The 26382-nt window shown below is 39.4% G+C and overlaps 1 protein-coding gene across 1 annotated transcript; it reads right to left on the bottom strand.

Annotated features, from left to right (window-relative positions):
• Nucleotides 1-1060: 1060 nt before the first annotated feature.
• On the bottom strand, nt 1061-25136 carry LOC103770584 (neural-cadherin-like; the record flags this gene model as incomplete). Its single annotated transcript, XM_008937848.1, has 22 exons — nt 1061-1325; nt 2086-2252; nt 3127-3307; nt 3875-3998; nt 6423-6550; nt 7158-7285; nt 9077-9291; nt 10197-10474; nt 11717-11946; nt 12160-12344; nt 13517-13610; nt 13860-15474; nt 15966-16249; nt 17623-17766; nt 18470-18656; nt 19473-19600; nt 19699-19948; nt 20546-20711; nt 21776-21950; nt 22885-23055; nt 23809-23977; nt 24964-25136. Coding segments are annotated over 22 exons (5457 nt in total), but the record flags the coding sequence as incomplete, so codon positions are not given.
• Nucleotides 25137-26382: the final 1246 nt, after the last annotated feature.

The following is a 26382-nucleotide window of genomic DNA, read 5'->3' as shown; positions in this document are numbered from 1 at the left end:
AATAGTTCTCAAAATAGTTCTCAGCATGAACTTTAGTTATTGGAATACTACCAGTGAAACAACAGAAAACAACCTTTTTCTAAATAATTTGTGATGCTTATGTTTTAAGTTGCTGTTCTATTTAATGCAGAAACATTTTGTATGTTTTCTGCTCACACTTTCGTGTTACTCACTGAAATAGGTTTACGTGATGGAAACATCACCACCTTGTTTCAAACAGTTTCACTGGAATCTGTTTAAAGAGGTGAAAGGCATGGGAGACAGAGAGGGAACAGGCAGATACCAGGCACATTGAACCAGGTGAGTGTCTCTCTTGTCAAGATAAAAGATGTGCATTACTTAGACTTTGAATTTGGGCTAAGGGTTACCTGCTGAAAGAGGCAAGAGTACAGAGCTGCTTTGGGTATCTTCACCTCACATTGCTCTATATCCTTTGTGTAACTATCCCATTTCCAGGATGGAAACTGATTTGTTTGTTAACAGACATAATGACTTCGCCCACTCAGTTGCTGAAAATTTAAACTGTTAGCTCTAATTCAATAAACCATTTCTAATCTCAGTTAATACTTCAGCTGAGTGACTGCAAATCCAGTAATATGCAGGTAGTCCACAAAGGTAATAAAACAGCCCCCAGGTCCCTTTCCCCTACACTGCTCTCCAGCAGGTCACCCCCAACCTGTCCTGGTGCATGCTGTTTCTCTTCCCCAAGTGCAGAACTCAACACTTGCCCTTGTTAAACTCCATCAGGTTCCTCTCCGCCCAGCTCTCCAGCCTGTCCAGGTCTCTCTGGATGGCAGCACAGCCTTCTGGTGTGTCAGCCACTCCTCCCAGCTTAGTGTCATCAGCCAACTTGCTGAGGGGACACTCTGTACCCTCCTCCAGGTCATTGATGAAGATATTGAACAGAGATAGTGATAAGAACAAGTTGTTCCATCACCTTCCCAGGGATGGAGGTGAGGCTGACAAACAAGAAAGCTTCTCACAATATTCCCAGGTAGTGCCAACAAGCTTTCATTTTCATACGTCCACATTCTGAACAATGAGATCTAGAATTCCTCACCTTGAAAACTCTTGTTTTGATTGAATGGGTAGGTGTTCCCAAGGACCAAGCTGCTGGGGTCAATCACAATCTCTTTGTATACTCCTGCTGCTTTCACAATTTCTCTCCTCCCACCTCCTTCATAAAGGCGAAGAGTAAATTCATTCTCATGTCTCTCCAGTGTGATGTGATGCCACTCACCATTATCAACGTGGTAGGAGGGAAGGCTTACAGAATAGTCTCCATCCCCCAGATTATATGAGACCACCAAGAATCCCTGAACAACCTGGTGAATAATTAACAAAGTAGTAAGAAAAAAAAAAAAAGTCATCACCTGACATTTTGTATTACCCAATAACTGTCACAGTACTTGAACTGAGACTTGTATGCAAAATCAATCTTAAAGCATTTGTTTAAACTTAGGGTATGTTTATGCTGCATGTTCAGTGCAACACAAAGACACTTCATGTGCTGTTGAACTAAATACTGGGAGCAGTGTACTCACAGCAGTACGTAATTCACTCAGAAACAGGGGAAGGTTACTTTCTCTTGGACAAATTCAGAGTGTTCAAATGACTGAGAATCTGGTGTATTGCTTCTACACTGGCAGCTCAAATCAATTTTGCTGAAGAGGTGACTCAGTCAGAAGCATGCATAAAATTAAGAGGTGGCCAATTTGAGAGTCAGACATTGTTAGAACTGGTACAGGCACCCTTCTTGGCTATGCAGAATCAGCCTCTCATGAATTCACGCCCCATGGCTGAATAGGACACCAGGGTAGACACATTACTCATCCTATTCTGTACAGCAAACTGTACTTCACTGTAACTGGCAATAAATTCCTTCGAAATGTAAGGGGCTACTATGGCTGCGTAGTCAATAAGTGAAGGATCAGAGCTGTAAGTGTCCATAAAGTGAATCCCAAAGTTTCTGTGCTTAGCATAAGGTTTTTGGATTCATTTCCAATTCTTAAGCTAACGGTGCTCCAGGCTAAGCACTCACCAGCATTAACTTTGGGCTGTTACTGCCTGGAATGCCTCGCTCACCTGCAGGGTGATGTGTTCATCCTTCTGTCGAGATGACATGCTGGTGATGACACTGTCAGGCTGCCGGGTCCTAATCACAGCCTCAAACAGTGTCCTACGGGCAGGCAGGCTGCCGGGCAGCTGATAGTGAATGTGGCTCCCTGGCCCAAACGTATACTCCTTGGCAACTAAAAAGACAGCATAAAGACCTTTAAGCTGTTTTGTAGGGAGAGGAAAATGTTATGGTTTCCATTATTTTCATAGTAAGAGTTGAAAGTAGAAGAAAAAACTTGGAATGCACAGCACAGAACCATGAGACGTAACTTGTCTTTTGGGGCATGTCCCTTTTTCTGTTTCCACAACTTCCCCAGTCCCTCTCCCACTTCATCTTCCTCTGTAAAGAGGTCATCTCCCTCCTGATGTCATCCTGCTAATGCGTCTCATTACAATGTTGACACAGTATGACAGCAGGAAAGCAAAAGCTCCAACCAAGATAAAAGAGACTGCAAAGTATTAATTTTCACAACCTGCTATTTTATGGTTATTTATTTGCTGTAAACTTTGGCTATGTGAGGGCTAAAGAAAAGTTCCTACTACACCAGAAGTGCAGATCCTTAAGCCAACTGAGTCTCCTCCAGACACCAGCAGGCAAGTAATTTCCAATTCCTGTTGTGTAGTTCTAATTTTGCACAGTAAGTGGTACTGGCACACCTGGATTTAAGTTTCAGGCTATTAGATACTTCTGAAAGTTTAAGCAGGTGCAAATTCAAAAAACTGTAACAAGAACAAGTAATTTTGTTCACAATTCTTTTGTCAGTCTCCATTATACAGTTATTGCACAAACACTTTCAGGAATAAAGAAATGATCTGAGAGTGAGAAAGTCCTCAAAGAGAATTAGAAAAGAAGTTGTTGAAAATCACAGGTGACTACACTGAAAAAATGGCTTTACATGATGTAAGCATCAGAAACCACCTCAGCAATCATTACCTGCAAACGTTTAAGTTTTCTGTATCATAAAATTTACCAGCCTCTCAATAACAGAAGAGAAAACCAGACTTCACCTTTCTCGCATCGATCGCCGTAGTAACCTGGCCAACAGTGGCAAGCAAACGAGCCCCAGCCTCCAAGGCACCTCCCGTGACTACCACAGGAAGGAGACCCCATGGTCTCACAGCTCCCATCCGTGAGTGTGCAGCCAGGGAAGCTATTCAGAGACTCTGCAGGAGACTGAAGGTCATACACCTTCAAGAGAAAATTGCACAACACTGAAATATTACTTAAGAAACATTTACACTTTATTTTTAAGCAGAAATAGCTGTATCAAGTAACAGTGTGTTCTTCATCTGCACTGCTTAAGATGCTAAGTTTGCTTTTTGACATTCAGGTTTCAACGTATTGTCGAGATCATATTTTGCCTATGAATAAACTCAACTGACTATGAAAGCAAAAAATCCCAATATTTCCTAACAAACCAGGCAGCTGGGATAAATATATCATTACACAACCACCATTCAGAAGTTCCCCAAATGTACAAAGAAACCTGGAACACAGCTCCATGAAGTAGGAGATAAACAAAGCACCAGTTTCTGGCTCACAAATACCTATGTTTGCAATGGAGAAATAACTTTTCAAGGTAGCTATCCTAATTATTACAGAAAAATCCAGAATTTTCTTCTCTTTTACACTGACACATACAGGTGTCACACAGATTAACAGAGGCAAAAGTTTCAGGTATAATCCAAACCTACCAAAAATTTAATTAAAAAAAGTCTACTCCTTTGCTAAAGCAAAAGGTTACACTTCCCTTACCTGAGTATCCAAGATGAAATTGTGCAAACAACCAGAGAAGTGTTTGTGTTGCAGTTGTGGATAAGAATATGGTAACGACTCTTTCACACCACCCAGCTGTAGAACATAGTTCACATTCAAATACCTTGAAAAATTATATGGATGACAAAAAGAGATGTGACTTTGCCTTCAGACATAGGCATTATATAACAGGGCAGACAAACAAACATCTGCACTGCATTTCCAAATAACAGAGGTAATCTAAAATAACAAAAGAATGCAACTATCTGGTCTTCCTTCTCTGAACTGCAGTCAGTCAGTGAGCAGAAGCCAGCCCTGTAAGACAAGGGGTCATTTATTTTTTAAACTTGGCAGTGAAGTCTATTGGGAATTCAAGACAGGTGTTCAAGACAGGAACAGCTAGATACCATATTCTCCTTCAGGTGCTTCTGTGGGTGGTCATGCATCCTAGGCTGCAGGAATACTACAACAAAGACTGTTTTGGGCATGATAAAGGTCAGAAACCTAGAAGCTTGCTCAATATGTTTTAAAAGGTACAGTACACACGTTCAGGCAGTAGCTCCCAATCATCTCTCTGTGCCTAAGAATTCCACATATTCTAGTTGTCACAAAGTTTCTTCTTCCCTGAGTTATCAACTCCACTTTTTGGTTTCATTTGTTCTTACATTTTTCCCTTTTTGTGTGCTCCTTCATGACCACAAGGCCTCCATGCATCTGCTGCTAAGGCATAATCCTAACGCTCTTGCTGGGACTACCTATTCCACAGCTTGAGTATCTTTCTTAATACAAAGGTTTCCCTAAAATATAATCTAAATTTTTCTCACTGTAACTTAAGGCCCTATACAGAAGAAATTGTCCAAATCCTCTTTGTAGCACTCTTTCTTTTATATACACTGAGACTTTTGATATCTCTCCTCAGTTTTCTCTTCTTTCAGTTAAGTGACCTCAATTCCTTCCTTCGTGATAGGTCTTATTCTCAAGGGAAGCTGATTACAGGCATTGCTCTTCTCAGGACTACCCAGTCAGTGCTCATTTAGCCTGCACTGTGCTGCACAAACTGGACCCAGGACTCCAGCTGAGGCTAAAGAGTGCTAACTAGAGTGGAAGGATTCTTTTCCATGTTTCAAAGAGGTACACATGTTGAGGTATTACTGCACAGTGGTTGCCTTTTTCATGTTAATGCAGCATTGTTGACTCACTCTCCAACTACTATCCTTGTCTTTCACTGATACTTAGCTGTTGTTCCCTTCTCCCTATTTGAGGCTGGTTATTTCTGCCTATGCACAGTACTTGGCCCTTGGACATAGTGGAAAAACACAGAATATTTCCAGGTACTATTTTCAGTTTGTTGAGATAATTTTTAATCCCCAGCCATGCTCTCCAACATACTGGTCATTTTTCCCAGCTTGGTGTCATCAGCAGGGCAACATCATGGGTCCAAAGGATTGGATTATCCTGAGTCCAAACCCCTGTAGAATGCAGCTGAGCACACCCCTCTATCTAACGCGATATGTAACAACCACTTCCCAAATAAGATTTTCCAACTTTTTCAGTTTTAACTGAGGCCAAGGGCTGACCCAACAGCACAAGCAATTTAAACCACCAGAGCCATGTGGAATCGTGATTTGCAGAGCAGGATGGCACGTTCTGCTGAGCATGAAAAAAACAGTGTAGTCAGTGAGATCCTTGTAAGCCTGAGAAAATTCACAGAAGTATCTATCAAATAGCAAATGTTTACAGCTAGTGGATTCTGCTGGCTGCTCGCCCAGGCAAGTTTGTAAACATCAGCAGAACTTTCTCCTAACAACTTTGTGAACTAGGCAAAGCTGGCAGAGCGCGTGGACAGCGTATGGACAGTAACTGTTACCCAACCAGTCACTCAGCTCAGGCTCGTTGACCTGTGGGGCTCAGGGGGCTGTCTCTTGTCGACTATAAAAGGCTGTAAAACTTTGCAATAAATGGATCTGACTGCAGACCCCCTGGAGTGCCTCTCTCCTCTCCAGAGCCCCTTCCCAACAGAGTCATTACTGAGCTCTGGCTGTATTACCTCACTGAAAACCAACCTCAGGTGGACTGTACGTCCCACTTTGAGGCAGTGCAGCCCCAGGCCAGCACACCAGCACCAGCCTGCCTTCCTCAGCAGCAGTTTATCCGAGTACACCAGGCTGGGAGTGAACAGCTGAGGTGTGGCTGCACATGCCCTTCCTCTGACTGTGCTACAAAGGCAATAGCTCTGGATCCACAGAAGACACTGGTGTCTTAGTTTGCCTTAACACGTTTGCCAAAGGTTGTCAGTAGGAGCTCTCAGACTTATACAAATCAGACAGTCAGATTGGTTGAGGATCCAGAGTTGTTGCTATTAAAAAGTCAACTGGCCTAATTTAATGTGGTATTCAAGAACAGGCTTACAATGACTTGCTAAATAAAGTGAGAGAAATCCTGTGGGTAACAGATGGTACACAGGAGCCACAAAAGCTCAATTTGATAGGTCAAAAATTCAAAGGCCTTAGAAAAACTGTCTTTCAGTCAATCATCTCCAGAAATGTACCTTGCTCTTCGTGGAACAGACCCGAAGACTTCACAATTTGTACGATCTTCAGTAGACAGCCATTTGCCTACTCCTTCTGGTTCTGAAACAACAGCTGCACTGCAGTGATCCAAAATGAATCGAACATCCTACACCAATACACAGAATTACTGAATTCAGAATTTCTGTAGAATTCAATAAACAAGATGTATCAAATTTTCATTGTTTTTTTTTTACATACCATCTAGCAGGTGGCGTTGCTGTATTTTTTTTCCTGATGTTTTCCATCTTGCAATAACCAATGAAGCCAAAATGCAACCATTTAATAAAAGAAGGCACTTAACTCTGCATTTAATTTATGCTTTTGAGTAGTTTAACCACTTTCACAAAACTATAACGGCATTTGCAAACAAATAATTGTCTGCTTTTTATCCATAGGTAATTGAATTCAGTGTCCAAATGTGTACACCAAATGTGCAAATTACAGCTAAGCCTTTATGCACATTCCCCATGTGCTGAAGAGCTTAAAAAGCAAGAAAAAAGATCCTCTGATCCCAGAGTATGGTTTACAACACAGGTAGATTTGGAACTGACAATGCTGTCTCCCCAAAACTTGTATTATTCATCAAATCTACAAGTATAATAAGAATAATACATTAAATTACCCAGTCCCTTTTTCTACCCTCATGTTTCTGCACTGAGAAATGTTACTGGAAATATAAATATCCTGATGTGGGAAAAAAGAAAATAACTGACCTGACCATTGGTTCTCACTTCTAGATGATGCCACTTTTTGTCTGATACATTCACGTGACTTGGAAACTGCAGCATCACAAAACCTGAGCCATGGCTCATCTTCAGCACAGGAATTCCACTGGAGAGTTCTAACACAACATGAACAAGAAATTCACCTACAAGAATCTTCCCATTTTGGATGTGTTAGCAGACAGTGAACGCATTCATTTCATGGGTTTTGCCAGTCACATAAAAAGGAGTTCACTACAGAAATCACTAGAATTATATTCTATGGCTTCTATTATGCAGAAATAGTCATTCAATGTGGTATTTCTTTTTGTAATTTAGATTGTGCCACCTCTGTGTCAAAATGCTGAAACTAATTCCTGATAAGCAATCTGCAATTTTAGAATGCTCTAAAACAATTCACACATGCAGGTTTTACTCTCTCCCATGTTCTACTCAACTTAACAAGTAACTGAAAAAAAAAAAAAAAAGCTAAATGAATCATAGAATCACAGAATGTTAGGGGTTGGAGTCCAGCTCCCCAGAGCAAGGACCATCTAGTCTAGGGCAGGTCACACAGGAACGCATCCAGATGGATATTAAAAGTCTCCAAGGTAGGAGACTCCACAACCTCCCTGGGGAGCCTGTTCAGTGCTCTGGAACCCTTACAGTAAAGAAGTTCTTCCTCAGGGCATAAGTGAGAAGAGGTTGCCCCTTCCTTCCTGACACCCAGCCTTCCTATACTGATACACACTAATTAGATCCCCCTTAAAGTCTTCTCTTCTCCAGACTAACAAGCCCCAGGTCTCTCAGCCTCTCCTCATAAGGCAGTTGTTCCAGTCCCCCAGTCGTCCTCATAGCCCTGTGCTGGACTCTCTCCAGTAGATCTCTGTCCCTCTTGAAATGGGGAGCCCAGAACTGGACACAATACTCCAGGTGTGCTCTAACCAGGGCAGAGCAGAGGGGCAGGAGGACCTCCCTTGTTCTGCTGGACACACTTTTCTTAATGCACCCCAGGATCCCATTGACCTTCCTGGCCCCAAGGGCACACTGCTGTCTATGGACAACTTGTTGTCCACCAGGACTCCAAGGTCCCTCTCCACAGAGCTGCTCTCTAGCAGATCACCTCCTAACCTGTACTGATGCATTTTATTCCTCCTGCCCAGGTGCAGGACTCTGCACTTCTTCTTGTTGAACCCCATGAGGTTCCTCTTGGTCCAGCTCTCCATCCAAATCTCGCAGGATGGCCGCACAGCCCTCAGGCGTGTCAGCCAAACCTCTCAAATGATTTCACAATATCCAACAACGTTACCTTTCAATTAATTAGGAAAATTCCAAACACACTGTGCATCTTGTATATTAATTCAGAAAAAAATAAGCCGTAGTAACCCTTTATACATGTCAACTTAAAGCAACGAGTTCTATTTGTGTACTGAATTTTCCTACAGTGGCATTTTGGGGCTGGATTCATCCATCAAATCATTGTCTGTTTTAAAAAAGTGCAAAAATGACCCAAGACTGAAAGCAGTTTAAGTGGCTTTCCTTTCTCACCAAACTGGGTAAGAATAACACACACTAAGACTGCATTAACCATGTAATACCTATCTCCAAATTACAGCAAATTCCCTTAAATCACCACAGCTTTCCTAGGGGGATCACTTTTATTTTTTTTCCCCTATTTATCCATCTGTCCATTTTGCTTTCCCCTTGATTTCTCCAACTCTGTGATGGACCTAAAGCTATCGCTGCAGGCTACAAAAATAGACATTGAAGAAGACAGACCTATCAGGAAATGTTTCAAAATATTTTCAATCCAGAAAATAAATTATTTCATAAGGTGAAAAGACAAAATTCATACTGTAACTACTACGCTGTTCACAGGCAACCCAGTCCCAAAAGACAGTTAATTTTTTCAACCACTTTTGCCAAAGTACCTATTGCAATGAAGTGTTCTATCCTCCCAGGTTCTGGATTTGATACAGGACCGCTATATAGTAGAAGTCCATCTGGATCCATAGTAATAAACTCTAGAGAGAGCAAGCTTTCAAAACAAGGCCTGATGGGACGAAACCATGCATAACCATTTCCATGGAAACTGTGCTTAGTCTGCTGGCAGTCTGGTCCATGGAATGAAGCAGGGCAAAGACATCTGAAAGAGCACAAATCCAAAGAATAGTCAAAATTCCCCAGTGTTCAACTTTGGTTTTTTTTTTGGCTTACATGCAACAAATGTAGCACTTAAATGTAGCACTTAAATGTGGCACTTAAAATCACAGCAAAAAAAAAAACGCAGTAAACCAAGATTTTAGCAGAGTTTCAAGGATGATTGGCAAGTACTTAAAATACTTTAAGAGTACAAAGCATATTTATCCACTACACTATCTCCAAAAGAAAGTATTGTTGAGGCCATGCTTTTAAGAACAGTGAATTATTTCCTTAAATAAGTCACATAGAACACCAAACATCAATTGATCAATTTATTGCAGAGAAAACTTAGGGAGGTTAATTTCTAGCTAAAATAAACCAGTATGATTTCACTTAGAGGAATACTGGTGCATGCCAGGTAATGCTATAATAAACCAAGTTTCCCATCTAATGTTTTCTAAACATTATCCTTATCACCAATTTTTTAAACTACATTTCACTGTCCCTACATCCCTGCTGCTACCATGCATACTTACCTTTATTATTATTCTTCCAGAAAAAAAAAAAATCTAAACAAAGCAAACAAAACCCGAGGACACACTTCCCACTCCTTCATACTGAATTGGATGCTCTTAAAAAATTATACATGTTAATTATATCACTGTTTTTTCCCCAGGGTTTTCCTTCTTACACGTTTATTTCTGCCGCCTTCAGGACTACAGCACCATCTTTGGGCCATCAGTGAAAGGTCTTGTTGCCATCAGGTTTACACTCCAGCACCCTCATTGCCTATTTTGTTTCCCCTTCAGTCAGAAGGAATGATTTTTTTAGACCTGTAGCTTTTAAACTCCACTCAACACTTTAAAAATAGAAAAGAAGTAAGAGAATCTCCAATTCAGGTCTCCTCACCTGTAACCGTTCGAAGTGTCAATACACGTCCCGCCATTGAGGCAAGGGCTTTGAGGGTAGGAGGAACAGGACTGATGGAGGTGGTCCCTAGCTGAGCAGGTGCAGACTGCACGGATGGAGGGGGTTACTGAGACAAAGGACGTGCTGCCAGCATCCACCACTGCTGGGATGTCACTCAGGGTGAGGTAGTTTGCACAGCCACTGCCCTCGCTGCAGTTCGTGTTCACACACTCATCCACATCGATCTGAGAAATGGGCAGTTGTAAAGCTGACTGGATCTAAGAGAAAATACAGTTAAGCACATCACCAGTCTTGTCCTAATTAATGCTTTAACTATCAAGGCTGCCATTATTTCAGACCTTTTGTACTTTAGCCAGTAGCCTACACAATGGTCTAAGTTATCACCAAGTTTGTTCCCCGGCCCAATGGATTTCTCCCTTCTACTTGTTTGGGGATTCTGCACAGGCACCTATAAAGCTGCAGAATTTCATTTGTTATTTGGTGATTTGCATACATTAAAATGATGCACATTTAGTGCCCAAACCTCAATACAAAAGACCTCACTACTCTCACACTGAACGTAAAACTAACTTGGACTCTCTTAATTTACACATTTAATATCTATTTTTCTCAATAATAAGATGTATGACAAGTAGCTTCAAAACAAGCTTTGAAAAGATCAAAACAAATAGATAAATACTAAAGTGTGCTTTTTTCACTTGTGAAGCTGTCTCAGTTCACCACTGTTAAGAACTCTGACCTCCATAATCAATTGTCAGTATATCCTCAAATATCATCACATGTATTGAAAGACATATCCCCAAGGGCATAAAATCTGCTTTAGAATGACAGGATGAATCCTGTCAATGCAGATTCATGTCTGCCACCCACATCTATCCCCATCAGTGGAGAGACATCTAGACAGCTACCTCATACTGCTGTAGCAAACCACTGTGTATATAAACAAACTTGTCTCCTTTACAGTATTACAACAGATTATTTTTCTGCTAAATAAAAATGGCTGTTGTAAAGCTATATCCCAAAGAGGTAATGTAAACATACTATTTCTTTAGCTATTCAGTGAATAATTCCAGTGTTAATTACTGATTTTCTATATTTATACTTAAACACATGTACAAAAACTAGTGGAGAAATTCTCCAGCTATGATCAGTTTTCTGTAAACTATTGGTGATTACTCACTAAAGCTATTCATTAAATATTGGAAGGGGATATATAATTAATACAAACATTTTTTCATTAAAATATGTGAAGTAATTCTCTTGTTACCACTTTGATTAATTCACTTGTCATATACTATGGCACAGAATATTTTAAATCTATGCAATTTTCTATAGTATTGCTGCAGTAATTCAATAAATATTCAGAAGAACTATGCTTCCTGAGTATTATCTGTCTCTGGTATTTCCTACTTGGTCACTCTGACGAGTCTCAACATCTACACAGCTATCCAAGATATAGAAAGAGTTAAACAGATGCTTGATAACCCTGGAGAATATACCTCTTCTTTAAAGGCTGCCATCTCAGCATGCAGCTTCTCAGGTCTGTAATATGCTGAACCATCCTGGACAGCAAATCTTACATCTGTCTGTTTCCCATCAACGTCCATCACGCTGAAGACAATGACATCACTAAGCTCAGCAGGTAACATTTTTGCTAGTAGCTCCTTGAACTTGTCATGTCTCGTTTTGCCATCTTCACCTCTCCTTATGAACTCCTCCGCTGTGACATCTGAGTTTGGGATTCACAAACAGATAAACATGAAATACTGAGAGACCACAGGCTAATTTCTCAATTTATTTCTTATTTAACAATATGGAAACAAATCAGGAAATGCCCTACAGTGGTAAGTACATCAGGCACTGATATCATAGTATTTACATCACATAATCCTTCAGTTATAGAAGGAACTGATCTAAACTCTTGCTAGAAAATAAAACTGACCTGAGAGACGCACAGAGGCCGAGTTTTGTATGGCTTCATTTTCCAGCTCTTTGACATTGATTTGTACTGTAGATATAACATCAGGACAAACTCCATCAGAAATTCTAATTTTTAAGTTATATATTCCTTGAGGAGTGTTATCCACCATCATCAAAGAACCAGTCCTCTTATTTAATCTGAGAGACCTAGACATAAACCTTCAGTTAGGAAACTTCAATAAAACAAAACTGAGCACTTATTTAAAATAACATAATTCAGAAGGCTTTAAATGTTACTATGAAGGTTATAGGATCAAAACTTACAGGGATTAGCAGACAACCACAAAAAAGCACCAGGAACACCTTAATTCAGAAATGACAATCTGCAGATTTTATAAAAAGATGTTTCTGTTACAGACTTTCCCAAACTTGAATAAAAGCAGTGTGTAACTGAAGCATGGGGTTCAACTTCATCACCATGGGCAGGTCTGTGAGATAAGTAACAGCAAGTGTCTAAACCACACAGTCATTGCAGGTTCTCATTTTCCATCTGGAACAAGGTAAGGTCTGTCTGAAATCTCTGATAACATCTTCATTTGCCACCTCAAAGGGACAGTAATCAGTAATTAATGGAAATATTCCATGACTACTATTACGGACCAGTAACCTCTTAACATGGAAACAGGCTCAGGGACTGCTGATGGACAGAAAGTCTTGTCTTTAATTTCAGGCTCTATGAAGTTTTTAAACTCTTATTCATGCCAGAGAAAAAAATTCACATTCATTTTCTCACCCATTTTCTGTATTTCAAACAGCATACAACTACACTATATGCCATCTCATTTCATGATATGAACAAATAACGCATAAGCAGGAATTAAGGATCCAGTTCAACTTTTCTATTAATAGAAAAAAACTCCACTAATCTGAGTCATAGTTTTCACATGCAACTGTGAATTCAGTCATCGAAGGAGATCACCAAACTCCTTTCCACTTTTGATGAAATTATTCCATTCTGCCCTTTTAAGTTTGGGATTTGTATTCCATCAACTCTAACATGTGAGAGCAAGTATTAAAAATTTCACCTATGCTTAAATTGGATCTTACAGAATGCACATTTTAAATAAATTAATGATGACAATCTGACTAAAAGTCAGCACCACAGTGTGATCCTGCCTTCTCTTGGAAAAAATATTTCATGCATTACTTTCTTAATATCCAGTGACCCAAGTAAGAAGAAAAAGAGCATTCAGAAGGTACACTCCTTAATACACTCAATAACTCTGTCTTTATGCAGATCCTGAACACAAAAAAAATATATGGTAAAATAACTAAAGAAGCATAAGTATTACTCATTTTGACACAAATACAATCCTCACTCGAGCAGTTTTCCTTCAGAGACAAATGTTTTATTGTCCCAGTCATCTTGATCTGGTGCAAACACCTCCCCAAGCACTGTTGTTGACCATTTTCCTGTTGAGATAAATTATAATAAATCTGCATTTAATTTTTGCTTTTCAGTGCAGTTTATATAAATATACTTTACCCACTCCACTTTAGTTAGGAGTTTACAGAAGAGGAGTTTCATGATTTAAATATATAAACCACTTAAAAAAATAAAGAGGTGCATGAGAGAAATCATGTGTAAAATTACACATATTCATGCTATATATGTGCAATATATATTCATGAATCTGATTATCATATCCAGATAGCACTTACCTTTGTAACTGTACACATAGACTTCCTTATGGCCAGACTGATGGCAATTGTCATTTTCATCACCAATTGTTATAGTCAGGGTACTTGTAGAGCTCATAGCTGGCATCCCACTGTCTGTTATAACTACTGGCAGATGAAACACCTTCTGCTCTTCTCTGTCGAAGGACCTCAAAGCAGTTACAGTTGCTGTGCTATTTCTGTTGTCAGTGAGAGAAAAATCCAAAGAACTCTGATAATCTGGTGGCAATGAAAATGTAAAGGGTGGCCCATTTTCCTCACTGTCCGGATCAAACGCATGAAGCAGTCTGGATGTGTGGTTCATAGGCACTATCTCAGGCCTCAATGTATTTTCCCAAACTACAGGCATGTATGGTGCCTCAAACCTTGGCCCGTTGTCATTAACATCAAGCAAGTTAATCAGAACGGTCACGCTTCCAGTGTGGGCAGGTGTCCCTTGATCTGAAGCTTGTACAATTAAACTGTACTTGTGAATGACTTCACGATCTAGTGTATTGGCCACAGTCACGTGGCCGTGTCGGTCAACCGCAAACTGTCCCATAGGATCCGAATCTGACCTGACAGAATAGACTATGTTCCCATTCAAACCAGAATCCTTGTCTGTAGCTCTCACGGTAGTGACTGTAGTACCTACAGGCACATTTTCAAAGAAAGGGCTTGTCTGAACGAACTGAGAAAGGAAAACTGGGCTGTGGTCATTAGAGTCTTCAACTTCGATCAGGCACACTGCAACACTAGAAAAATCAGGATCTTCCACTGCAACAGTAAGATTAAACTGCCTTTCATGGGGATTCTCAAAATCCAGGGTTTTTTTCAGTCGAATAGTGGCACATTGCCATTCTGTGTCATTCTCAATGTAAAACTTCTGATCTGGGTCTCCCCTAATAATACTGAACATTAATTCTGCGTTCTCCCCAATATCTCCATCTGTAGCGCACACCTGCAGAACTTCTGAGTCGATGGCACTGTTTTCAGGAACTGTTGCCTGCCACATCTTTTTTGTGAATTTAGGTACATGATCATTGACATCTGCAATCCAGATAGTGGCAGTGCCAGTTCCTGTTAGCCCTCCCCCATCTCTTGCTTCAACAGTAAGAAAATAATTGTCAGTCCTCTCTCTGTCTAGCATTCCCTCCGCTACATGGATTGTACCAGTATCGGGATTGATATTAAACATGTCAGTGCCAAATTCATTTTTTACATTCTCTGTTATCCTGTAGGTCAGGACAGCATTCAGACCTACATTTGGATCGTCACGATCAACTGCACCCATTTCCATGACCAACGTGTCTGCAGGAGAATTTTCGAAAACACTCCCTCTGCAATCATCAGGCATGCACGTGAACAGGGGTGCATTGTCGTTTATATCCCACACGTTAATCATCACATCAGCAAACCCTGTAAGTCCTTCTCCACCCTCATCAGTAGCCAATACAACAAATCTCCACAGTGCCCTCTCCTCCCGATCCAGCATCCTGTGTGAGTAGATGCTGCCCGTTTTCTCGTCTATCGTGAAAGCATCAGCTGCACCGTGCCCGTGCAACGAGTACCTCACGTCTCCTTCCTCCACACTACTATCGGGGTCGTTTGCCATAACCTGCAAAAGTTTTGAAAACAAAGACATAGAAATTGGAACATATGTAATGGCTGCATTATATCCTGTAGGCTGCTACAGTCTAAAGGAGCCTGAACAAAAGCACCTGACGTGCCACAAACACATGCCAGGTACTCTGCGAACGGGCGGTGGCTGCGGAGCAGCTCGGGGCAGATGAATGCACTTTGCACTACAGTAACAATGTGGGGATTAGAATATTAATCTTTTTTTTTTCCTATTTATAGAGGTAATTTAACCGTGTTATTCTGACAGCTATTTTTAAATGTTAGTGGTTTGCTTTTTAGGATCACAAATGATCCACCCTGCTTATCCTACTTATTTGCAATTATTTTCCCATAAAAGTTCATTTCTCTTCATCCGCTGACAAAAAAAAGCTCAGTAGAACTAAATTTCATTAACATATATGTGCTGGATTATTATGAACCTGTGCTCTTTCATTGATATAATACCATCTCCAAAACTGCATACATTACCTGAAGTACAAAGATGGGTAACCCATCCAGTTCCTCAATTATACTTCCATAGTATTCACTGGTAGAGAAAACTGGAGTCTCATCATTTTTATTCATGACATTGATGATGATAACAGCATAATCTTCCCATTTCCCATCAGAGGCCAACAAGTGAATCTCATACATTTTTGTTTCTTCATAATCCAGTAGCTGGGTAATAAAAATGGCTCCAGTTTCTGGGTCTACATCAAGTACTCCTCCCATGTTTCCAGCTGTGATCTGATAGCGCAGTTTAGCATTTGTTCCTGTCAATTACCAACAGTGTCAGAAAACACACATTTCTTGAAGAAGATGAAAAAATGGGATGTTAAGATGAAGTACAAATCACAGGATAACTGATTTAGATATTATAGTTTTGTGGTCTTTAGAAACATGCAGCTACATCAATTTACTTAACAGCATTTTTGATTCTTCAATTTGTGTCTAATTATAAAATGTGCCTTTGCAATGAAGTATTAATTCTGCTTCTACTTACAATCCCTCCAATTCACTGAAGGATCAAAATGACTGGCCAAGGCTACAGGACAAATTCTTATTTGCACTCATATTCATTTATACATGGGCTTTACCAACAAAAAGGGAAATAACATATTAAACCAGAGGAGACAGTCCTAACAGAACTTCTCAGAATTTCAGCTGCAGTACCAATTTGCCAGTGGTTTTACATCAAGTAAAGACTTTTAACCTTTCTGCATGCTCTAACTCCACATTACGATTCTTCTTCTCTTCTTTCACAGCTACATCTTTAGTAATTTACTCTATTAAGAGGACAGAAACAAAGTGCCATATATAACCATAAGGTCCCCTGATCCATCACTGTATAGTAGATTTACAGGCAGCCTATGTAACAACCTAAAAGTTCCTTGAGTAGGTAAATCCTTCTTCAGTACAACCTCGCTGCATTTGGCTCAACCTCCCTGAGTGGGTGAGATACCAACTGCAGCCAGGATGTACTTGCACTTCATGGACATGCTGACAGAACAGTCCTCTGGGACTCATGCAACAAAAAAGGTATGTTTCACTGTACAGCAAAGTCAAATTAGTAGTGCACCATGGCCAAAAGAAGGAAGTCTGTACTGTTCCCTCTCTGCTTTATGAGTACTGGTTATGTATTTATTTTTACATGACTGAATGGCTGAATTCCTGAATGATTTGCAGATAGAGCAATATAGCTAAGACACATCACAAGCATTTAGGAAGTCTAGTTTCAAATGTGAGAATGTGTACCAAAAAAAAGCACAATATAACTATACTGCCCATAGAGAAAACAGATGAATATCACTGAAATCAAGTTTCATTCATTTTAGTCAACCAGGAAATTTTTATTGGTGCCCATCTGTAAGAAAATGATATGATCTATAATAAATTTGTATTTGCTGGCACAGAAATTATTCCCCACCATCCCACATTAAATGCATTGCCTCCCAAACTAAAAGTTATTTGACTCATGCCTCACAGCTTCATTATGAACTACTACTGTTCATGCTCAGTCAGTTCACACTTAAAATCTAGAGACTAAAAGACATTTTCTTTTCTAACGCCACTAAATATGTCTTGGTGCGTTGAAAATAAATCAATAATATTTTAGACACAGCTATGGGGAATTCCCATACTTTACCTTCGTCTTCATCATTAGCACTGACTCTAATGATAGTCGTGCCCACATCCTGGTCTTCATCCACATTTACTTCATAGACACTCTGAGTAAAGACAGGCTTGTTATCATTCACGTCACTGATAAAAACGCACACGTAGGCTGTGTCTAGAGGGAGAAGAAACAAGAGATTAGAATATTCAGCTGTGCCACTTCTGTCAGCTGCAATTCCTTAAACTGCCTAGCTACACATGAAATGCAGACAACACAGAAACAAACCCTTGGGGTTGTGGACAATATATATACCAATATTACTCAAAAGCACTTGGATATCAAATGCATGTCACATCCAGTTTGTTTAAGCAGATAATATGTGAATAACTGATGCTCAATATGGCAATTATAAAGTTTTTAGCCATAACTTTTTGCCCTGAAGGCACAAAAGCTGAATTTTAAGTCCTAATTTAGGCACAGCCATCGACTGAGAATAAGATTTTCTATCTTGAACTGTCCTGCTTCATACTTCATAATTACTTTTGACTCGATACAGCACCATATGCAGTGCATTGAGAAACATCTCCATTACCCAAAGATCTGCATCCTACCGATAAAGGGCACATCTTTGCTAGCTAGTAAATACTCTCTAAACTCTATGAATTCCTGGTTTTCTTCTAATTTCAGAACAACTTGCCTGATCGTCATATAAAATGCTTCCAACAGAACTGTTGCAAAAAAGGTAAAAAAAAAAAAAAGGACATTCATTCTCAAGTACACTTGAAAAAAGGAAAGTAACATTTTGTCTTGCATTTCCAACCTCCTGTTTTCAGACACCAGTCCAAGTAAAATCATACAACAGACACTCATCTCTTACCAGAGTTTGGCTTCCCATGTTTTCCAGGTCGAGCTGATTCAGAGCCATCTACTGCCTTGACTTCTAGAAGATAGGACCCCTTCTCCTCTCTATCAAATACTGAGGCAGTGTATATTGAGCCTGTCTCTGAGTCCAAGTGAAAATATGTGTAGTCGCTGCCACTGTCGTGTAACAAGGAGTAAGTTATCTAAAGGATTAAAAAGAAGCCATTAATCTATACTTTCCTTTTGTTGGATGGTTCACTACTTAAAGAGAGGAAGAACAGTCTTGTGTTTGAGAATCTTATCAGGGAAAGCTGGGTAAAATCGCCAGCTTGAGCAATCTAGTTTGAAGTCAGATAACTTCCTTGCATGTTGACTGCCAAGACGTAAAGGAAGTGCATTTGTCTTGTCTAATCAGTTCCCAAGTTCACTAGTTCACATTTGCACCGTGCTTGTGCAACAGCACCCAAACTCAGCTGCAGATTCCAGCTACTAATACATGCCCACAGGCGAGCTGAATTTGAACTTGCTCAGTGTGATGGACCATGTTCTAGTCTGTTATGTGTCTGGTTTTGTGCACTTGACTACAGCTTGCACTCTTATTCTTAGGATATATCTACTTCTAATTTTTAAAATCAGTAACAAATGCATCCTCTTTTGGTCTTCACTTGATGTATTTTCTAAGGACTCAGTTTTCAGGACCCCCAATGACTTACAACTCACATCTTAGGTCTATGTAGACCTTTCCAAATCAGTGCATTCTATAGCAAGTTTTTCACCTGAACTACAGGTTGTATCAATATTTGTTCTTTGTGTTCCATCTCGCACCTACTAATCTTAATTGCATTTTTCACATGGCAAGAGAGAAAAACATCTCATTAACCATTTTATTTCATCTGTTTCCCTTTAGTCGTTCGTCATCCCTTTTTTAGGTCAAAGACTTCTAGTCTATTTAGCCATTGCTCACACAGAAGCTATTCCATACCTTTCCTTATAGAAGATGTAGGTCCCCCCCTGCTTACCTCACCATTTTGACCAAGGTCAAGGTCGGTGGCAGACACCTGAACGACAAATGTCCCCACATCAGCTCCCTCTGTTACTGAGGCTTCATAAATAGATGAAGTGAAGAATGGGACATTGTCATTGACATCTAAGACATCAAAGAGTGTATAAAGAGAAAACCATAAAACTTTGAAGAAACAAAAAGTGCTACAATTACACTCTAACATCACTGAACAGCTTACACACCTGTTATATTAATATAGACTGTAGTGAATGCTGCCAGTGGAGCTGCAGCAACGTTCTGTGCTCGAACCCGCAGCAGAAAGCTCTTTGTTGTTTCATAATCTAGGGGCTCAGCTACCAGGATTGAAGCAGAACCATCGTGTCTGTTTGGAGTCAGGCAGAAATGAACTGGCATGTTGGTCTCTGGAACGAGTCCCTCTTCTAGGCTGTAAGTCACACGGGGATCACCGAGGGGAGAAGTTGCTTTGACAGTCTGCAGGGTTCAAAAAGATTGTGTAATCAACACTTTTGTAAGTACAGCAACAACTCCAAAAAGTCTTTGTGTACTGACTCTCACAGACCTTCAGCTCTCAACAGAAAACACTAGGACCAGAACTTGCTGATACCAAATCTTAGCCCTGCCTGGTACAACTATATGCCACAAACAGCTGCAGCCAAAGGTTACCAGTCATTAAATGTTTGGTACTCAGGCTTTTACCCTAAAAATATGTGCTTTGGAGTTACCTCGTAAAGCTGTTTCAGCTACTCATTTCAAGCAATCAAAACGAAAAACTTTAAAGTACTTTAAGCTCAATAATCACCTCAGATAACACAAAAGCATTACAAAAATCAGAAAACCTACAGTGTTGTCCGAATGGGCAGGAAATTAAATAATGGTTGCATGCATAGAAATTAAAACAAAAATATCTGTCACCCTTAGAATTTTTGAAAGAATATGAATAGCAGAACACTGGTCCCTACAATACACAAAACTGTTATAAAAGCTCACCATATTTAAGTAAATATGCAACATTCAATTACTCTATAGTCTTAGAACTCTAGAGAGATAAAAAGTTTGTCCCGCCCTTACCAAAACTGACACATCTCGTGCAGTATTCTCTGGAATAACAACCTCATAGCTCTCTCTTTCCCACTGTGGAGGCTGGTTTTTTGCACTGGTAACAGTTACTACAAGTTCAACTTTACTGCTCCTATTGCCTCCATCCGTAGCAATGATCTCTTGAATTATGGAAGACCTCTGAACAGCAAAAAAAGGTTTTGTTAACAGAGTTTTGATCAGGGCTCTGATGAGCTTTTTTTTTTTACAGAATAAATGAATACATAAAATTAAAGGCACACTTAGAACCTGCACAGGAGAAAAAAAAAAAATTGACAATTGCAGAATCCTGAACCCAGAATACCAAGGAGGTGCAAGGTTGCTGAAAATTTTGTAATTTGCTTTGCTTAATATTATGAGAAAATGTTGCTATTTGTCTGAATAAACCTTAGCAAATTTCACAGTTTAAAACAAAAACAAAACAAACAAAAAACACACTTTGTGGAGCCTCTGAATTCTTAAGGTTACCTATGAAAAGTTTTTGTTATTAGGTCTGTAGGGTTCTTAGATTCAATGAAGAAAACCTATAGAAAGGACATGCCTTTAGTAAAGTTTTGTGTCAGTTACTCAGAAGTTAAACTTTGTGCCTAATAGGTATTTAGAGATTGAAATCTACAATATTTTTGTTTCAGTACAAACTACTTTACAATTCTGAAAATATCAAACTGCTTACGTGGGTATTTAGAAATGGCTGAAACTGGTAAACTGTTTCAGGTAGTTACCTAAAATTTTGTTCATTATGCCATCCCCTTACAGAGGTTACTATGCTTAATCTACCAAGACTAACATGCATGAAGTTGGGAATCCATATCAGATTCAAAATTTCAAACTTCCACATTCAGGTTTGTGTCTTAACTCATTGCCTGTTAACATCATGGAGTCCTACACTCGGGTTCCTGCTCCCCTGTTTACAGCCTCAACCCTCCAGTCCCCAGTATTACTATGCCAAAGCTAAAAAATACTAACAAAATGGGAAGAACAAGTTCTCAGAGGAACTGCTGTCAGCTGCTACTTTCCAGCAAGAAGCAGGGCTTGATTACATGCAGTTCACAATCATTGAACTCATCAGCTAAATGTCTTACACTTAGACATGTTTAATCATGACACACTGATCCTTTAATGTGAAGGGGTAAAACAAACTCATGCCCTCAGCCCCTCCTGTGATATATTGATAGCCAGCTTAAAAAGAAAAGCAAGTACCACACCTGAGAAATGGGCTGGTTCACAAACACCCAGCCTGTAGTAGGATCAATTTGTAAATAATTTGGTTCTTCATTTGCTAATGAATATGTAATGGCAGCATTTGAGCTGTAGTCATCATCACGGGCTGCAACACGAAGAAAACTGGTCCCAACTCTTGTGTCCTCTTTTAGGAAATCTAACGTAAGAAAGGACATTTCAAACTGATGGTTAATTCACTGAAGCAGATCTTCAAAGTACGTCAAGTAAAGAAACACTAAAGCAACAACATATGGAAACTATAACTTTATATTCCTTGGAACAATAGCCATAAAAATCAAACTGAATATTTCAAAGAGCTGCTAGTGCTCCAGAGCTACAGATCATATTTGAACTTCACATTATCACATTCATAACCTGGAATTCTTCTCTCATAAGACACTATTTTTTTTTCTTGTATTTATGCTAACAGACTAGTTGTTCTGTGGGAAATACACATAAATGGAATTTTCATTTACTGCATAAAATCAGAAGAAAAGGACCACACTGTCAGAAACTACTTTCTAGGTTGCACAGTGTAACTAACTGAGAATTATCAGTCTTCTTTTTTAAATTAATATTATACATGCCTCTGGGTGTTTATCCATGAACAGGAAGGTTTTTTTGAAGAACCAAGAAGGAAAGATAAAACAACAAACCATGAAGAATTATGAAATTCAAATGGGAGAAGGAAATGCACGTAATCAAAAATTACAACCAAAACTCATTAATCAGAAAAAGAAGGATCCAGATAATGCTCAGTGCTGTACACTCATATTCTTACTACAGCTTTCACAACTCTGTATAGTACCACAGCCAGTAGGTACACCCAGGTAAGGAAAGATACTGCCATGGCTATTGCTTCAAGGAATTTTTCCACAGGACACCCAGGAAGGCCTACAAGTTAAGACTGTACTTGTTGCATTGCATGTTACACAGAGTAACAATCCTGCAATTAATCTAATGCATCTCTCACTGCAATCACCTACTTGGTCACATGATCTACTGCCAGGAAAGACAACCCCCCAAAATCTTAGACATCAGGTAAGCTCACACTCAGGGCACCGAAACTCTATCCAATGACTCTCAATTACATTCATAGTGGGTGTTTTCAAATCTGGGGTCATTGTCATTTTGGTCCAGGACGAGAATATTTATCTGGCATATTCCAATGAGTGGTTCCGCTGCCTGATCTGTTGCTGTCACACTGATGGGATATTCCCTCTGTTTTTCTCGATCCAATACCTGAACAGTTGTTAGAACCCCTGAAAACAAATTAAATTACCAGAAAGTTAAAATACTATGCATTTGACAATAGTCTGCATTTAGCTGTTTGTCTGTTGATACACTCAGCTACAATGCAACACGTTAAACAGATCCATAAGGTGATCTTCAGATTCAAGGATTCAATCACAAGATTTAACAATATCAAGAGCTTAAACTGTACTACTGAGGCAGATGCAAGCTTCATACACACATCTACACACAATTGGACTTAAATTTAAAAAATGGAGATAAGTACCAAAGTAACCTTCAGAGAATTAGTTTATTAAAAAATATTTCTTTTGAAGAGCAGTTAAATACAGGTTAAAGGCATGTTTCATATCTATTATCCTCCAAAAGTTCAGCCCAAATTTAGTTTTGGCCTTCCAAGACACAGTCTCTTTGCTTTTTGTAAGACTACTGCCTTTTAGATAAATTATTTATATGCCATTAGCAATGATGCAAGATAACTGGCACTTAGAACAGTGTTATTTTCAAATCCAGTTACAAAACCACAGAAGTTATTTCACACAGAACTTTCACATTTCAGGGAAAACATCAGTTCTACTTCACTATTGGATATGCATGAAACTAAAAAGAGAACATTTGTTCATACAATCAATACAGTTTATGTCTTGTCTGCTATCAAAAAACTAAATGAAAAAGTATGAGATCTGATTTTATTTAAGCTTTCTTTTCCTCAGTGTAACAAAGTGGTTTCTATGTGCCAGTATCAGTTCTGATACTTGCTTTACCTGTGTCAGGATGAATACTAAATGCTGGTAGGACACCACTTCTGTGCATCAAGCCATATTTCACTACACCATTGGCTCCCTCATCAGCATCAGTGGCTTCAACCTTCAACACAACTGTCCCTGAAGGCTGGTTTTCCAGTACAGAAGCATGTTCCTGATAGTACTGACACTAAGAGAGGGGAGGAAAAAAAGAAGGAAAAAACAAGGATTTACCATGCTATTTGATTTAAAGATAAACTAGAGGGGAAAAAAAAAAAATTTAGCTACACTTCTATTCATATGTACTGATGGTAATGTTTTATCTGTACCATGATTAATTTACAGACTTCACTTGCTGTTTTGCAGTTACACAAAGAATACACAAGATGAGGCCACTGGGCATCTCCATCTAATGAAAACATCTGGAGAAAAGGTTACAGTTGCATATGCTTCCAAATGCAAATATTATTTTATATTAGCCAAAGTCATAAAAAAGAGGCCACAGAGTTGCCAAACCACAGAATTGCTTTGGTCAAAAAGAGATTTCTACACAAAGTAACTTTATGCAGGACAGATTACTGAGAATTTCCAAGACTGACATGAAGTCACTGAATCCTCAAAACATACAATATTGCCTATCAACATTTTAGTCATCAGCATCAAACTTGAAATTTATAGACAAGAGATCTTCAATATGAAATTCACATTCTGAAAACATTCAAGCATTTATTTTTTACAGTACTTTACAAGCTAAGCTAAAACACTTTCATTGCTCTCTCTCTCATCAGTTCCACACATGCAATCATCAGAAGCCACCTATGTAATTTAGGGAGGTATTTTTGAATATTCTGTAACAATACCATTGCATAGACACCTCTACCTACTGATCCCTCCACACACATGTCACACTGAACCTCCAAAAGTCAGTCACTCAACCTCATCTTCTAAAATGCCAGAGATAAGATGTGGTTCAGGAAAAAAACAGTGCTCACAGGAGCTGTTCTGCCACAAGAAAGGGGATGGAAAAGATGGAGACAGCATCAGGCATCACTCAGTGAGAGAGGGAAGCTGGACCACTTCTTGAATAGCTCATCTGCTGCACTCCTGGCAGTGACAGCACAGTCTTAAACATTTACCACATGGTCTAACAGAAATCACTGAGCCTCACGTATTTACCTTTGGAAAGACAGGTTTGTTGTTGTTGACATCATCAATTTTCACAACAACCTGGGCAGTACTTGTAAGAGAATGGGGTCCTCCAGAGGTGTTATCATCAGTAGCTGTGATATTAAGCACATACTCTGTCCCCTGAAGCTTAGGAAATGGACTTGAACGAAGTCTAACTAGCCCTGTAAAAACAACAGGTTGTGGTGGGGTTGGTTTGGGGTTTTTTTTTTGGTTTGTTGCTTTTTTGTTGGTGGGGTTTTTTTCCTACATTAACCAATTACTGTTATTCTTCTCACTAGTAAGCACAATAACAAACCCTTCTGGTTTACCTATTTATGAATAAAGCACAAAGCTGCTACAGTTTCATGCAACTATGGTATTTTTACTGCAGTCTGATATTAAAGCAGAATTAAGACAGCACAACAGGTTTGTTTGTCTGCAGATATGTCTACAGAGTTAAATGAGACAAGAGCTAAAACTTAGCTGACCTGCACATATTAGTTTGACCTGCACATATTAGCTTTCCTCTAATTGCTGCAGAAAAAAAATAAAACAGAACAAAAAGTCCAAAGAAACACTGTGGCAGACTTCTGTTTTACCTGCCCCACCAGCAAGCCTGGCTATGGCCCTGTATCATTCCTGCAGTGAAGCACGTGCCACCATGCCACCAATGCCACCAGTGCCACCAGTGCCAGCCCAGCTGAAACCAGTTCAGACTGACTTTCCTGCAGCACAATCACAGCAGCACTTGGCTACACAGGCATAGCCTCAGAAACCCCTATTTTGCTACTCTCCTACGTCACCCAAATGATACATCCTGCTGGCTGGGACATAAAGGCACTGTCAGAGAAAGATGCATGGAAGAGACTACAGCTCTCTGAGACCATGCAGTAAGAAGCTGTCATTCCTTTGCTCCATCATCCACCAATCACCTCAGGCACAATATTCATCAGGTACAATTGCAATTGTCATTACAACAGAATATTGTTATAGCTTCAAAGTCACTCATTTCGCTTGCAAATGTATTGTTCTAGCAGCAACATTTCTTTTTGATGCATAACTACTTTACCTTGGCAACAAGGGGGTAGAGAATATTCCCCTGACATCCCTTCTGAAAAGAAACTGCTGTGAGCCACTGTATAAACCTTTATTGTTTATGAAACAACAAAAGCCCAAAAGCATTTAAAACAAAAAAAAAAATCTTATGTTTCTAAAATTAAGGTAATTGGTAAAGAAGTATGAAAGTACATACACATGATTATCTATATTAAAACTATGGTGCTAATGCTAAGAGATGCTATCAATCAAACATTAAGATTCTTTGAGCACTACAATAAAGATTTTCAGAAGCATCAGATAAGACTACCCCTGTGGCAATTAGACTGCTGTTCCTCTTGGAGATCACAGAACCACAGAATGTCAGGGGTT

The sequence above is a fragment of the Merops nubicus genome, unplaced genomic scaffold, assembly GCF_000691845.1.
Source record: "Merops nubicus isolate BGI_N331 unplaced genomic scaffold, ASM69184v1 scaffold11573, whole genome shotgun sequence".
NCBI classification, from domain to species: Eukaryota; Metazoa; Chordata; class Aves; order Coraciiformes; family Meropidae; genus Merops; species Merops nubicus.
This window is presented reverse-complemented; position numbering and strand designations above follow the sequence as displayed.